Source organism: Saimiri boliviensis, chromosome 2 (assembly GCF_048565385.1).
Source record: "Saimiri boliviensis isolate mSaiBol1 chromosome 2, mSaiBol1.pri, whole genome shotgun sequence".
Taxonomy (NCBI): domain Eukaryota; kingdom Metazoa; phylum Chordata; class Mammalia; order Primates; family Cebidae; genus Saimiri; species Saimiri boliviensis.
In genome coordinates, this window is record NC_133450.1 from 86,105,185 (window position 1) to 86,119,437 (window position 14,253).

At 43.1% G+C, this 14,253-nt stretch overlaps 1 protein-coding gene across 2 annotated transcripts in view; it reads left to right on the top strand.

Moving 5' to 3' along the window:
• The window catches only part of LIPC (lipase C, hepatic type), a 186,019-nt gene extending 182,454 nt beyond the window's left edge, over positions 1 to 3,565 (top strand). Inside the window, exon 10 of one of the 2 annotated variants that reach the window (XM_074393833.1) lies at positions 2,452 to 2,577. In XM_074393833.1, coding sequence (XP_074249934.1) covers positions 2,452 to 2,563 — 112 coding nt within the window. In that variant the 3' untranslated portion in view covers positions 2,564 to 2,577. Of the gene's footprint in view, positions 1 to 2,451 lie in introns of both variants that reach the window. The other variant, XM_003928978.4, reaches the window with a different exon arrangement.
• The last annotated feature ends 10,688 nt before the right edge of the window (positions 3,566 to 14,253 follow it).

Genomic DNA, 14,253 nt, shown 5'->3' on the forward strand with positions numbered 1-14,253 from the left:
CTGAGTCCCGTATACAATCACACTCTCAGATTTTATCTCCCTGGCAATTAGTAAGAGCATACTCTGCCTTCTGCCAACAGATCTCCCAACATGATCAATTTGGGAAGATTAAATGCTCACTCCTCTTCTGCACTGAGCTCTTCTCACACAACTCTTTGGCCCATTAGAGCCATGCTGCTTCTGAGCTCCTACCCTGCTCACATGCCCTTAGCTGGAGAGTAATTCCTCAGTTTGGATGGCTGCTCACCCTGCCAGTCCCATGTTGTCTAAAGCACGGCACTGCCTTCCGGGGCACACCCATGTGGTACTGAAGAAGAAATGAGGAGAGGGAGGGGCCTGGCGCTTTCAGGGCTCCCACATGTGGTGGGCATTGAACTAGGCGCTCCATGCATTGATCTCATGTGATCTTTGTTGTGATCCTGAAATGGGTAGTATTGGCCGTGCAGAGTAGGAACCGGCGGCTCACAGAAGTTATGCAGCTTGAGAACATGGCTCAGAATTGTCCCAGTCCAGCCGGGCGCGGTGGCTCACGCCTGTAATCCCAGCACTTTGGGAGGCCGAGGTGGGTGGATCACGAGGTCAAGAGATCGAGACCATCCTGGTCAACATGGTGAAACCCCGTCTCTACTAAAAATACAAAAATTAGCTGGGCATGGTGGTGCGTGCCTGTAATCCCAGCTACTCAGGAGGCTGAGGCAGGAGAATTGCTTGAATCCAGGAGGCGGAGGTTGCGGTGAGCCGAGATCGCGCCATTGCACTCCAGCCTGGGTAACAAGAGTGAAACTCCGTCTCAAAAAAAAACAAAACAAAACAAAAAACAGAATTGTCCCAGTCCAGATTTGACTGGAGTTTGTCTGATTAATTACCCATTCGTTGGCAGTGTACTGTTTCCAACAATTCCTTCTTCCATTAGTTTTGGTTCCATTAATCTGAATGTTCTCAGTCTAATCTAGCAGAGTTGCAGTGCTGGATATTAACATATACATGCATTAAACCCATACTTAGGGGTACAGGAAGCTGAAGCAGGAGAATCGCATGAACCCACAGGAGGTGGAAGTTGCAGTGAGCCAAGATCTCACCACTGCACTCCAGCCTGAGGGACAGAGTGAGACTCAAAAAAAAAAAAAAGTAAGAAAGAAAAGAAAAAACAAAAGGAATGAAAGTCCTGGGGCAGCCCTCCTTTGTTCTCCCCTATGACAGCTCCTGGAAGGTTTGAGGTTTGATGGTGACTATTGTTTCCTTGACCACATTTGCCTTGACTTCAGGGCAAACATTTTTAATTCCTTAACCCTTTCTCCCAAGCCAGTCCTACCTCCCCAGCCTTCCCTCCTTGGACAAGCTCCAGTTTGTCAATGCTGTTCTTTTTTTTTTTTTTTTTTTTTTTTTTGGAGATGGAGTTTTACTCTTGTCACCCAGGCTGGAGTGCAGTGGTGGATCTCTGCTCACTGCAACCTCCACCTTCTCCAAACCTTGAACCTTCCAGGTTCAAATGATTCTCCTGTCTCAGCCTCCCAAGTAGCTGGGATTACAGGTGCACGCCAACACACCTGGCTAATTTTTGTATTTTTAGTAGAGATAGGGTTTCACCAGGTTGGTCAGGCTGGTCTCGAACTCCTGACCTCATGATCAGCCCACCTCAGCCTCCCAAAGGGCTGGGATTACAGGCGTGAGCCACCGCACCTGGCCCCTTTCATTCTTACGGAACTGAAATCACCCCAGGCAGAACCCCAAGAAGTCTTTTTTTTTTTTTTTTTTTTGAGACGGAGTTTCGCTCATTACCCAGGCTGGAGTGCAATGGAGCGATCTCAGCTCACCGCAACCTCCGCCTCCTGGGTTCAGGCAATTCTCCTGCCTCAGCCTCCTGAGTACCTGGGATTATAGGCACGCACCACCATGCCCAGCTAATTTTTTGTGTTTTTAGTAGAGACGGGGTTTCATCATGTTGACCAAGATGGTCTAGATCTCTTGACCTCGTGATCCACCCGCCTCGGCCTCCCAAAGTGCTGGGATTACAGGCTTGAGCTACCTTATACTGATTGCTTTCACTGTCTTGGGTTTTGTTTTTCTCTGAAGTTACAAAAATATTTGCAAAGGCCGAGGCAGGTGGATCATGAGGTCAAGAGATCGAGACCATCCTGGCCAACATGGCAAAACCCTGTCTCTACTAAAAATACAAAAATTAGCTGGGCATGGTGGCATGCGCCTGTAATCCCAGCTACTCAGGAGGCTGAGGCAGAAGAATTGCTTGAACCTGGGAGGTGGAGGTTGCAGTGAGCCAAGATCGCTCCACCGCACTCCAGCCTGGCGCCTGGTGACAAAGAACCCATTTAAAAAAAAAAAAAAAAAAAAAAAGACACTACATAAATTGAGTAGAATTTGATAAAAGATGAAACATTTCAATAAGCTCCACCTAATACTTAATGCTGTGTTTGCTTTCTGTTTTCTATTCAGAATGACATTTTGTTCAGAAAACACAGATGATCTACAACTTCGCCCAACCCAGGAGAAAATCTTCGTGAAATGTGAATTAAAGTCTAAAAAATCAAAGCAAAAGATCAGATGAGATTTAATGAAGACCCAGTGTAAAGAATAAATGAATCTTATTCCTTATCTGGAATGGCTACCTTATTTAGAATCCAAAATTACATAAAGAATCTCACATAAAGTTTAAATAAAATTTAGATTTAAGGGGGATATGTTTCACTCTCACAAGCTGAGCTTTTAAAAACTATGATATAATTATTTTCCAGTATTAGTACAACTAAAAACTTCCCAATTTTATCTCTAGTTAAATGTTAATATATGCAAATCAGTACCAGTGCAAGAGCCATTTTAGGACTGTTGCTCTAATTTACAATGTCTTTCATAATTAAGTCAAGTTTCCCACATTTCCTTGCTAGTTTATGCGACCAGTTTTTGAACCATGCTGGAAAGATACTTTTTTATTAGGTAACTAGTGTTCCAATAAAGCAAACTCTAATTAATCACCGCTAATTATATATACCAAAATACATACCCTTTAAGACAATATAGATCATAAAAGAAAAATTCTAATTATTCTAATAGTCATACAAATCATATAATCATTTCACAGAACCAAGCACTAAAAGTACAATTCTACTAAAACTACTAGTGATGCTAGTGAAAGTTGGAGAGTTGGTCATTTTAATAATGAAATTACAAATTAAATAAATATAATTATCATCTCTTACTAATGTTTGCAACTAAAGGTCAGAGAAAAACTTGGAATATCTCAAAGAGTTTGCTATGGACTAAAGGTTGGAGTCACCCCAAAATTCATACACTGAAATCTAATCCCCAGTGTGATGGTATTTGGAGATGGGGCTCTAGGGGCTTAGGTCATGAGGGTGCAGCCCTCATAAATGGGATTAGTGCCCTTATAGGGGATAAAGGACCAGAACTCTCAGACATGTGCAGATACAAGAAGGCAATTATATGCAAACCAGGAAGTAGACCCTCACCAGACTACCAATCTGCTGCCACCTTTATCTTGGACTTCCTAGGTTCCAGAACAGTAAGAAATAAATGTTTCTTGTTTAAGGCATCCAGTCTATGGTAATTCGCTATAGAAGCCTGAACTGACTGAGAGAGTTAGATGTCAAATTTCCAACTGTCCACTAAGTGAAAGGATAATGTTTTGATCACCAAATTCTATCACAAAGCACATGGTGACAATGGGTACTAAACATGGTATCAGTTAGATATGTGTTTTACATAATTCAGAGAGAGGAACATGCTATGCACCTTAAACAACCTAACCTAACATGCACATCTGCTCAGCTCTATACAGGCCATAATTCATGTTCCCTTCACCAAAGCAGGGTAAACGGGGGCTCGTGAAAACAAAAATCCTGGAAAGATGTCTGCCTCTGACTAATCAATTTAAGATTAACTTGCATGATTCACTTTTATTTCCCTTTGAAAGACCTAGAAATCTAAAAAGTTTGGGGTGGAGGGATAGGAAGAAAAGCTGGTCCAAGTTTCCAAATGAAGCATTCTGTCCTGCAAAAGTCTTTGTCCCCACTTTTAGAGAATGTGCATGAAAATGTGTCTAAAATTGATAGATACTAAAATGAACAATATTTTCCATTATGCCTAAAATACTAAGGTTTACAATAAAATGTTTGCATTGGATTGCCAGGTTTTATCATTAACAATCCAGAAGGAATTTAAAATATCACTTTCAATAAACAACAAGAAAACACTCTTTGCTATATACACAACAGAGTCCATGCATATGTATTCCAGGAGACATGTATGTGAGCCTTAAGGCCACCACAACCAGAAACAGCCCAAATGTCTGCCAGTACAACGCAGAAATGAACTGGGGTATAGTCTTGATAACGGACTGTCAAATAGCCATAAGAAAGATGAACCTGGCCGAGCACGGTGGCTCACGCCTATAATCCCGGCACTTTGGGAGGTCGAGGTGGGCGGATCACGGGGTCAAAAGATCAAGACCACCCTGGCCAATATGGTGAAACCCTATCTCTACTAAAAATACAAAAATTAGCTGGGCATGTGGTGTGCGCCTGTAGTCCCAGCTACTTGGGAGGCTGAGGCAGGAGAATTGCTTGAACCCAAGGAGGCAGAAGTTGCAGTGAACCCAGATTGCACCACTGCACTCCAGTCTGGCGCCTGGCAATGGAGTGAGACTCTGTCTCAAAAACAAACAAACAAACAAACAAACAACGAGCCGGGCGCGGTGGCTCAAGCCTGTAATCTCAACACTTTGGGAGGCCGAGGCGGATGGATCACGAGGTCAAGAGATCGAGACCATCCTGGTCAACATGGTGAAAACCCGTCTCTACTAAAAATGCAAAAAATTAGCTGAGCATGGTGGTGCGTGCCTGTAATCCCAGCTACTCTGGAGGCTGAGGCAGGAAAATTGCCTGAACCCAGGAGGCGGAGGTTGCGGTGAGCCGAGATCGCGCCATTGCGCTCCAGCCTGGGTAAGAAGAGCGAAACTCCATCTCAAAAAAAAAAAAAAAAAAAGTGAGGCTGTGATAATCTCAGGAAAGAAGAAGGGCACCCTGCAGTTCCAGGTGCCCGCAAAAGTCTACTTCTTACTCCAGGTGGTGGGTACACACACATTCACTGATTTAACCGTTCCATTCCATCCACATTTCATGCACTTTTCGTATGAATATCACCTTTCACAATGCGGGGGGGGGGAAAAAAAAGTGAAAATAAAGGGCAGGGTTCAACAAACATGTTTCTACTAAAATGTGATACGTTTCAAAAGTAACAGTTTCCCAAGCAATATAATTAGAAATTGTATCATCTTTAGTAAGAAAACTTGAAGTGCCACAATACATGGTAACATTTTGGGCAGAGAATTCAGCAAGCATCCAACATGAGGAGTAGTTCACTGGAACATCTGAAACTCCTGGTGGCATGTCCAAATCTGGTTGCCAATTCTGTTGCCGGTGGATTATTTTCACTTGCAGGGATGTGTTCATCGACACCACATTTTCTTAAGTATATTCAAGTAGGGAAGTCAAATTGGGAAACTGAATAATGCAGCCACATCTGTTCGTTGCACATGCAAAATGCTGGCTGGTGTACTGATTATACACACCTCTCTCCAACGAATCTGCATTTATGAGCCCACTCAGGAAAAATAACACTAGCATTTTGCCTTTCAGGCAAAAGCTCATTTGTGCTTCTGCGTGTAAGAGAGCACTGGGAAAGAAATGGAATGTTGATTACACTGCAGCTGGGCTCTTTGAGGTGAGTAAGTCAGAGAGAAGGAAACGAGCACTCCATTCAATATTAAAATGAATGCACTCTGCTGCATCGCAAAGCTCCCTATCCTCAATGTTCACCTTGAGTCATGTTGGTCGCGAATATTGCAAAGGCTTTTATTGCAGTACATGTCTGTGGGGTGGCAAGGCAAGGGGCAAAGCTGCCCAGTGCTGTGCTTGCACTCCCACAGAGGCTGGACTAGAGGAAAGGCAGAGGGATGGAAAATAGACGACAAGACAAAGAGTAGAGAAAGTCAATCCCCAAAGTGACCATTTACTGGCTAAACTTTTCTTATAATACATATTTCTATTGAATCCCAATGATCTATACATGACTAATGGCTCCAAACACATCTCATTCTCTCCCTTCTCTTATCCCTTCCTCCTTTTCTTTTCTCCTCTGGAGTTTCTCTGCCTAACCAAGTCCTATTTATCTACCCAGGCCCAGTTATTTTCACTAGCTGCCTCCTAGCCCAGCCAGCCCACGGAGATCTTTCTGTCTTCTGAGCGTCTGGCAGTCACGTCTCCACCCTCCACGTGGCCCTTAGTTTTTTGGGCCCCACGGATTGCCCTCCAACCTCCCAGCCTGCTCCCAACCTCCACGCTGCTTCCTGCCCTTCATTCAGCAATTCCAGGGAATCCCAGATCTCCTCTCCCGCTCACATGGTTCTCTCTTTATAGGCAATCTCACTCACTCCTATGGCTTTATTTATGACCAACCACATAGGACAACCATTCTCACTTTAGAGCTCCAGCCTGGGCCTTCTCTCCAGAACCTTATTCCCACATATTATGCAATTGTCCACTCAGCAGTTCCCTTTGTCATCTCTTCCTGCATCCAGAAATGAATGCGAGCTCTTTCTTGCCCCTGCAACCTGCTCATCCCCATTCTCTCTGCCATCTATGTCCTTATATGTCTTTACCGCCCACCCAGTTGCTGCTGCTGGACTCTGGAGAGTCATCCATCACGTGTCCTCCCCTCCAGCCCCTCACAATCCAACAATCACCATATCCCACGAACTCTACTCTTATTTCTTAAGCGTGTCTATGTCTCTCCACCTCTAGTGCCATCAACCCAGCCCAGGGCAAACTATCGCTTACCGAGATTTTCACAACAACTTTCCAACTCATCCTCCAGACCCTCTCCCTCTCAATCCCTTCCCTCCAGATCGACCAGAGTAATCTTTAAAAAAAAAAAAAAAAAAAAATTACGTCATTTTTCTGCAACAAGCCCTCCCAATGACCTCCCACATTTTTTTTTTTTTTTTTGGAAAAAATTGAAAAAAGTCCAAAACAATTACCCTGGTCTTCAAGGCCCCCAATCAAGCTCTACTTTTCTTCCCAGTTTCACCTCCCACTACTCTCTCTCTGTCTCTCACTCACTAGGCCATTGTTCAGCTCCACCCATGGAGTCTCCACCCAGCCTATACTTTATTTTTTATTTTTATTTATTATGTATGTATTGGAGATGAAGTCTCACTCTGTCACCCAGGCTGGAGTGCAGCGGTGCAATCACAGTCATTGCAGCCTTGACTTCCCGGGGCTCAAGCAATCCTCCCACCTGATCCTCCCGAATATCTGGGACTACAGAGGCACACTGCCACATCTGGCTAATTCCTAAATCTTCTGTAGAGACAGGGGTCTCACTCCATCACCCAGGCTTAGCGTGCACTTTAGAAATGCCTGAGGAGCTTTAAATACTAGCCCCGCCTCAGCCCCACACCTAGAGATTTTTGACTTAATTAGACTGGGGCAGGGCCAGGATATTGAGACTGTTCAAAGCTTCCCAGGTGATTCTAATATGCACCAAGTTTGAGAACCACAGGTCTAGACAGCACTGGCCATGTCAGTTTCTTCAAAAGCACAAAGCTCTCTCCTTGGCCCGTTCTGTTGCTCACACTCCCACCTGTCATCCATTGCATGTCTATAGCTCCAAGTTTGGTGTTACTGCCTCAGGGATTATTTAACAATGATCTCATCCTACCCAAGCTTCAAGAAGCTCCCCCTGCCATTCATAGTCAACGTTTTTCTATTCTTCCAGTGAAATGATTTGTGGCCATGACAGGCAGTGCCGTATTGCAGCCTGAGGCAAAAGGAAAAATCAGTAATAGTGAACCTGTCTTCTTAGCCTCCCAAGTAGCTAGGACTACAGATGCACACCACCACGGCCTGGTAATTTTTGTATTTGCTGTAGTGACAAGGGTCTCCCTTTGTTGCCCAGGCTAGTCTTGAACTCCGGGGTTCAAATGATTCACCCTTCTCAGCTTCCCAAAGTGCTGGGATTACAGGAGTGAGCCACTGCACCCAGCCTGATCTTGCCCTGTCACCCAGGCTGGAGTGCAGTGGTGCAATCATAGCTCACTGTAGCCCCGACCTCCTGGACTCAAGCAATCTTGCTGCCTCAGCCTCCCAAGTCACTGAGATTAGAGGTGTGAACCACTGTGATAGAAAAAGTTTTATATTTTATGAATCATAGACTTTTGCATTCATTTGCATTTAAAAAAAAATTTTGCACTAAAAAAAATGGTCAGGTGTGATGGCTCACGCCTGCAATCCCAGCACTTTGTGAGGCCGAGGTGGGTGGATCACAAGGTTGAGAGATTCATCCTGGCCAATATGATGAAACCCCATCTCTACTAAAAATACCAAAAATTACCTGAGCGTGGTGGTGGTGGGCGCCTGTAGTCCCAGCTACTTGGGAGGCTGAGACAGGAGAAATGCTTGAACCCAGGAGGCGGAGGTTGCTGTGAGCCAAGATCGTGCCACTGCACTCCAGCCTGGTGATAGAGAGATTCCATCTCAAAAAAAATTATCTTGATAACTGAGCTTTTGGGGCCCCCTTACAATTTTGCACGCAAGGCAAGGGCTTCACTAGCTTTAGCCTAGCTCTAGGCTTGATGTGTGAAACGGTTTCTTTACTGCCTTTCTCCCCCACTGGCCTTGAAGCTTGGTGAACCCAGGGAGACGCTCTAGTTGTTCACTGCATTATTCTCAGTGCTCAGCCCCACACCTAGTAGAGAGTTGGCATCCCGTAAATGCTTGTTGATTTAATAAGTGACAGTGATTTCTTCTTATCAGTATTTTTTGTTTCTTGATTAAATCGGAAGCTTCAGCTACCATACCTGTCCAAGACAGAGTTCACTGCTTCCTCATTCAGTTTAGAAACAAAGCCAGCCAGGTTGGCTAGGGGTTGACTTCCTCCCTCCCTCATCTCTTCCAGCTGCTGGCCTCCTCTAATCTTGGCTCAATTTCCGCCTCAGTCACTTCATCAAAATCTTTTTGTGTTCCTTGAATAAATTTTTCCTTTACTTTTTTTTCTTTCTTTTTTTTTTTTTGAGATGGCGTTTTGCTCTTGTTGCCCAGGCTGGAGTGCAATGGCACGATCTTGGCTCACGGCAACAAGAGATTCTCCGCCTCAGCCTCCTGAGTAGCTGGGATTACGGGCATGTGCCAACACGCCCAGCTTATTTTGTATTTTTAGTAGACACAGAATTTCATCATGTTGGTCAGGCCAGTCTTGAACTCCTGACCTCAGGTGATCCACCAGCCGCAGCCTCCCAAAGTGCTGGGATTACAGACGCTAGCCACCACGCCCAGCTGATTTTTATTTTTCAAAGATGTCTATCACAAAAATAATTTCCTAGAGTCTTGACGATATCTTCCTGCCAAATAAGACAGAATTAGAGAATAACCATAGGGGTCATCTACAACATACCTCTCAACGCGTTCTGTTCACAGGCGCCTTGTTGAATGGCATTTCTGACTCCGTGGGTCTAGGGCAGAGCCCGAGAGCCGGCGTTCCTGACAGGCTCTCAGGCGACGCCATTGCGGCTGGTCCCCAGGACACGCCGAGCAGCGTGGATTAGACCTGAGTTTCCCAGCTTTCCCCGATGATATGAATCACCTGGGTTCTAAAAACCAAAGCTTCCCAGACTCCTCCCCTGGAGATTCGAATTCAGCGGGTCAAGGACAGATCCCAAAGATTTTGATTTTCAGCAAGTACCTGGGGAAATTCATCTCTTCAGATATCCGGGGCAACACTGATGGAGTCCATCGCCTCCCTCTGAAGAGAATATGGCAGGTGTGGCCGAGCACCGCTAGGGAAGGAGCTTCCCTATCTTGCTGTGCCTTCACCCCTGGCTTTCTTCCCTGGAAGCCATGGAGAGCAAATCAAACACGTCAGCTATCTGAAGAAAGTCTGCAGGAGACTGTGAGCCCCTTGAGGGCAGAAGCTGTAATGCATTTTTAGGTTTTGCTATGTGGTTGTTTTACGTTTCTCATTTTAAAGGTATCTTATGGTGTAAGAACAGCATGTGCGGCCAGGTGCAGTGGCTCATGCCTGTAATCCCAGCACTTTGGGAGGCCAAGGTGGGTGGATTACCTGAGGTTGGGAGTTCAAGACCAGCCTGACCAACAAGGAGAAACCCTACTCTCTACTAAAAATAGCCAGGTGTGGTAACGCCCTCCTGTAATCCCAGCTATTCCGAAGGCTGAGACAGGAGAATCTCTTGAACCCAGGAGGCGGAGGTTGTGGTGAGCCGAAATCGGGGCATTGCATTCCAGCCTGGGCAACAAGAGTGAAGGTCCACCTAAAAAAAAAAAAAGCAGCATGTGCAACAATGTAAAGGTATATAAAGAGAAACCTTGGCCGGGCGTGGTGGCTCACACCTGTAATCCCAGCACTTTGGGAGCTGAGGTCAGAAGTTCCAGACCAGCCTGGCCAAAATGATGAAATCCCATTTCTACTAAAAATACAAAAATTAGCTGGTCGTGGTAGTATGTGCCTGTAATCCCAGCTACTCAGGAGGCTGAGGCAGCAGAATGGCTGGAACCTGGGAGACAGAGGCTGCAGTGAGCTGTGATTGCACCACTGCACTACAGCCTGGGTGACAGAGCAAAACTCTGTCTCAAAAATTAAAAATGAGAGAAAGCTGCTCATCCATCCCCATGCATCTACCTTCTTCCCCACCCCAGCGACCTCAAGTGAAGAATGGTAACAGCCTGGCAACGTTATCTCTTCAAACACGTACAAGCATTTATACACACTCAAGGCTTTTGTTCATTGTCTTCACCGAAGTGGAATCATACATAGTATATGTATTACTTGGCAACTTGCTCAAGTTGCGTGGTTTGGGGTTTTGTTTTGTTTTTTGTTTTTTTTTTCACTTAGTGACTTATTAGTATCCCTGCTTGTCAAAAGATACAGATCTTTTTTTCTAATTTCTGTATGCCTACAATACAATGTTTTTATATAAATAGGATTATACATGCTGGAGGGGTTCTTGCAATCTTTTTCCTACTCTCCCCTGATCCATGTTCATACCTAGAAGTGTCTCTGAAATGTTTCTATAGTCATATATACTAACGTATACACACATTCCCAAAGAGAAAGGACTTCTGTTTCACAAACATGTACAGGTATTGATCGGCTTACAACCTGTGCAACTTACGACCATTCGACTTTACGACCACAATCGCTAGCCACAACTGCTCCGCGTCTGGCAGCACGAACGTTGCCCAGCTGGGCGTACGACAGTGTGGACCAGCTTCCGACAGCACTACCATCTCCACGTGCACCATTTCAACTGTTATCCCAGACTTGGTACAGCAATTTGTGTTTTGTGTCTTGGATATTTTTTGTCAAACCCCTCCCAAGATGTCTATCAAGAGGAAATTGTCTGTCTACGCCTCAGCCTGCCAAGAAGGAAAGAAAGGCCATCGATCTCAACACGAAAATGAAGGTAATTAAGCAGTACGAAGGAGGAAAGAAAGTGAATGTGATCGCACATGAAACGAAGTTATCATACTCGACTGTGTCGACGATTTTGAAAGATAAAGAAAGAATTCGTGAAGCTGTGAAAGGTTCTGCACCCATGCGATCAACAGTTATAACAAAGCAATTGGGAAAATGTTTCCTATGGTATTATTTACACCTGCATTTTGTATTTTCGTATGCACCTGTATTTTGTAATTTTGTATGTTTTGCAAATATTAAACCAGTTGTACTGATAATGCAGTGTTTTACTTAAACCTGACGAATGTAAAAATAAGAAACAAAATGGTGTAGAGATGATACAAATGCATAAAATGAACAAAGAAAATTATGATATATAACAATAATGAAAGAAAATTATGATAAAATGTGACTTAAAGATTTTTATAACATTTCATAGTACTGTACTGTACATATAGCCTACTCAACTTACAACCAAATCGTGTGATGACCGGTCTGTCGGAACCAATCGTGTTCGTAAGTCGAGCACTGGCTGTAATGTCTGTTTCACAAACATTCTTTTCAGCAAATTGATTTCTTACTCAACAATATGTCCTGAAATATTTCTGGATCAATTGTTACAGATCTTTTTTTTTTTTTTAATTTTTACTTTTTTTTTTAAGACAGGGTTTCACCATGTTCGTCAGGTTGGTCTTGAACTCCCGACCCCAGGTGATCCGCCTGCCTTGGCCTCCAAAGTGCTTGGATTACAGGCGTGAGCCACCATGCCCGGCTAGATCTTATTATTTTTTAATTTTTTAATAGTTTTTTAGAACACCAGTCTGAGTAGACTGGAGTTCAGTGGCCTTATCACAGCTCCCTGCAACCTCAAACTCCTGGCCTCAAGCAAAATGCTTGGATTACAGGTATGAGCCACAGTGCCCAGCCACACTATTTTTGCTGATTGCGTAATATTCCCCTTTGTAGAGTTGCCTTATTTTATTGTCAGTCTCCTACTAATGAGCCTTCACTTTTTTCTAGCTTTTTGCCTCTTTGAAAAAGCCTGCATTTAACTTCCTTATACATGCATTCCTATATACCCATTTATGGGAACTATTTCTACTAGTAGAATTTTTAAGTCAAATGATACATATTTTAAAATCAAATAAATGTTGCCATATCACCTCCCTAGAACATTACCACAATTTGCAGTTCCACCAGCAGTGTATGAGCACCTATTCCTCACTCCCTACCTCTTTCCAAGGCAGAAATATTTATTGCTCATTTTAGTTTTTGCTAGTCTAATGGGTTCAAGTGGTGACTTCATTGTGCTTTTACATTTCCCTACCTACTGCTGAGTTTGAGAATCTTTCCATATGTTTATTGAATTTGCTTTACTGTGAATTAATTGTTCAAATTCCATTTTCTGTTAGAATACTTCTGTTTCTTGCCAGTTTGTAAGAACTACATATTTTATGACATATATTAACCTTTTATCTTTCAGCTTCTTTGCAAATAACTTTCTAAATCAATTCCTTTATTGATTTTAGTTATAGCTTATTTTATTTTGTTTTTTATTTTATTTTATTATTGTATTGAAACAGAGTCTTGCTCTATCACCCAGGCTAGAGGGCAGTGGCACAATCTCAGCTCACTGCAACCTCCGCCTCCCAGGTTCAAGGTGATTCTCCTGCCTCAGCCTCCAGAGTAGCTGGGATTACAGGCATGCACCACCACATCTGGCTAATTTTTGCATATTGGGTAGAGATGGGGTTTCACCATGTTTCCCAGACTGGTTTCAAATTCCTGGCCTTGAGTGATCTGCCCTCCTTGGCCTCCCAAAGTGCTGGGATTATAGGCATGAGCCATCACACCAAACCTCGATTTTAGTTATAGTATTCTTTGCTGTATAGTAGTCAAACTTCTTTGAGGTCAAAAAAATGCAACATTTCTATTACATGGAATTTCTGACTTAAAGTCACCACTGAAATGCAAATTGTTGAAAATAAATATTTTCTTCTGAGATTTTTGGTTTTGTCCCTCAAAAGCCTTAATTCATCTGAAATTTATTTTGTATATGGTGTGAGATAGAATGACAACTTTATTTTCTTCTATATGGATACAAGTAGAGCCAAGATTATTTATTAAATAAACTTTTTCATGCAGAATTGAGGTCCCACTTTTATCATAAATTTAAAGTACCTATGAACTATTTCTTAATTCTCTATTTTGCCACATTGATCTCTTTATTTCTATTCTAATCACACTCAATTGATTTCAAAGTCTTTAAATTACCATTTACAGTGGTTTTATTTATAGCATATTTTCAAGCATCTGGTCTTTCATATGGACTTTACAGTAATTTTGCTAAAATTTCTGTAAATATTCTAATTGGGAGTCAGATGAAATATAGAAATTAGTACAAAGAGAACCAACTTTTTTATTATGTGAAATCTTCTCATTCAGAGGGACATGATATGTTTTTCATTTGTTTGGATCTTATTTCATATCCTTCAATAAAAGTTCATGGTGTTTTTTTCTAAGTATTTTGATTTTTTAGTCATGAGTTTGATGGAACCCTTCGTTCCATTCCATTTCTATCTTATGGAGCTTATTAAGAAAACCTTATAAAGAACAGTTTTGCCAGGCACAGTGGCTCACGCTGGTAATCCCAGCACTTTGGGATGCCAAGGCAGGCAGATCACAAAGTCAGGAGTTCAAGACCAGCCTGGCCAACATAGTGAAACTCCATCTCTACTAAAAATACAAAAA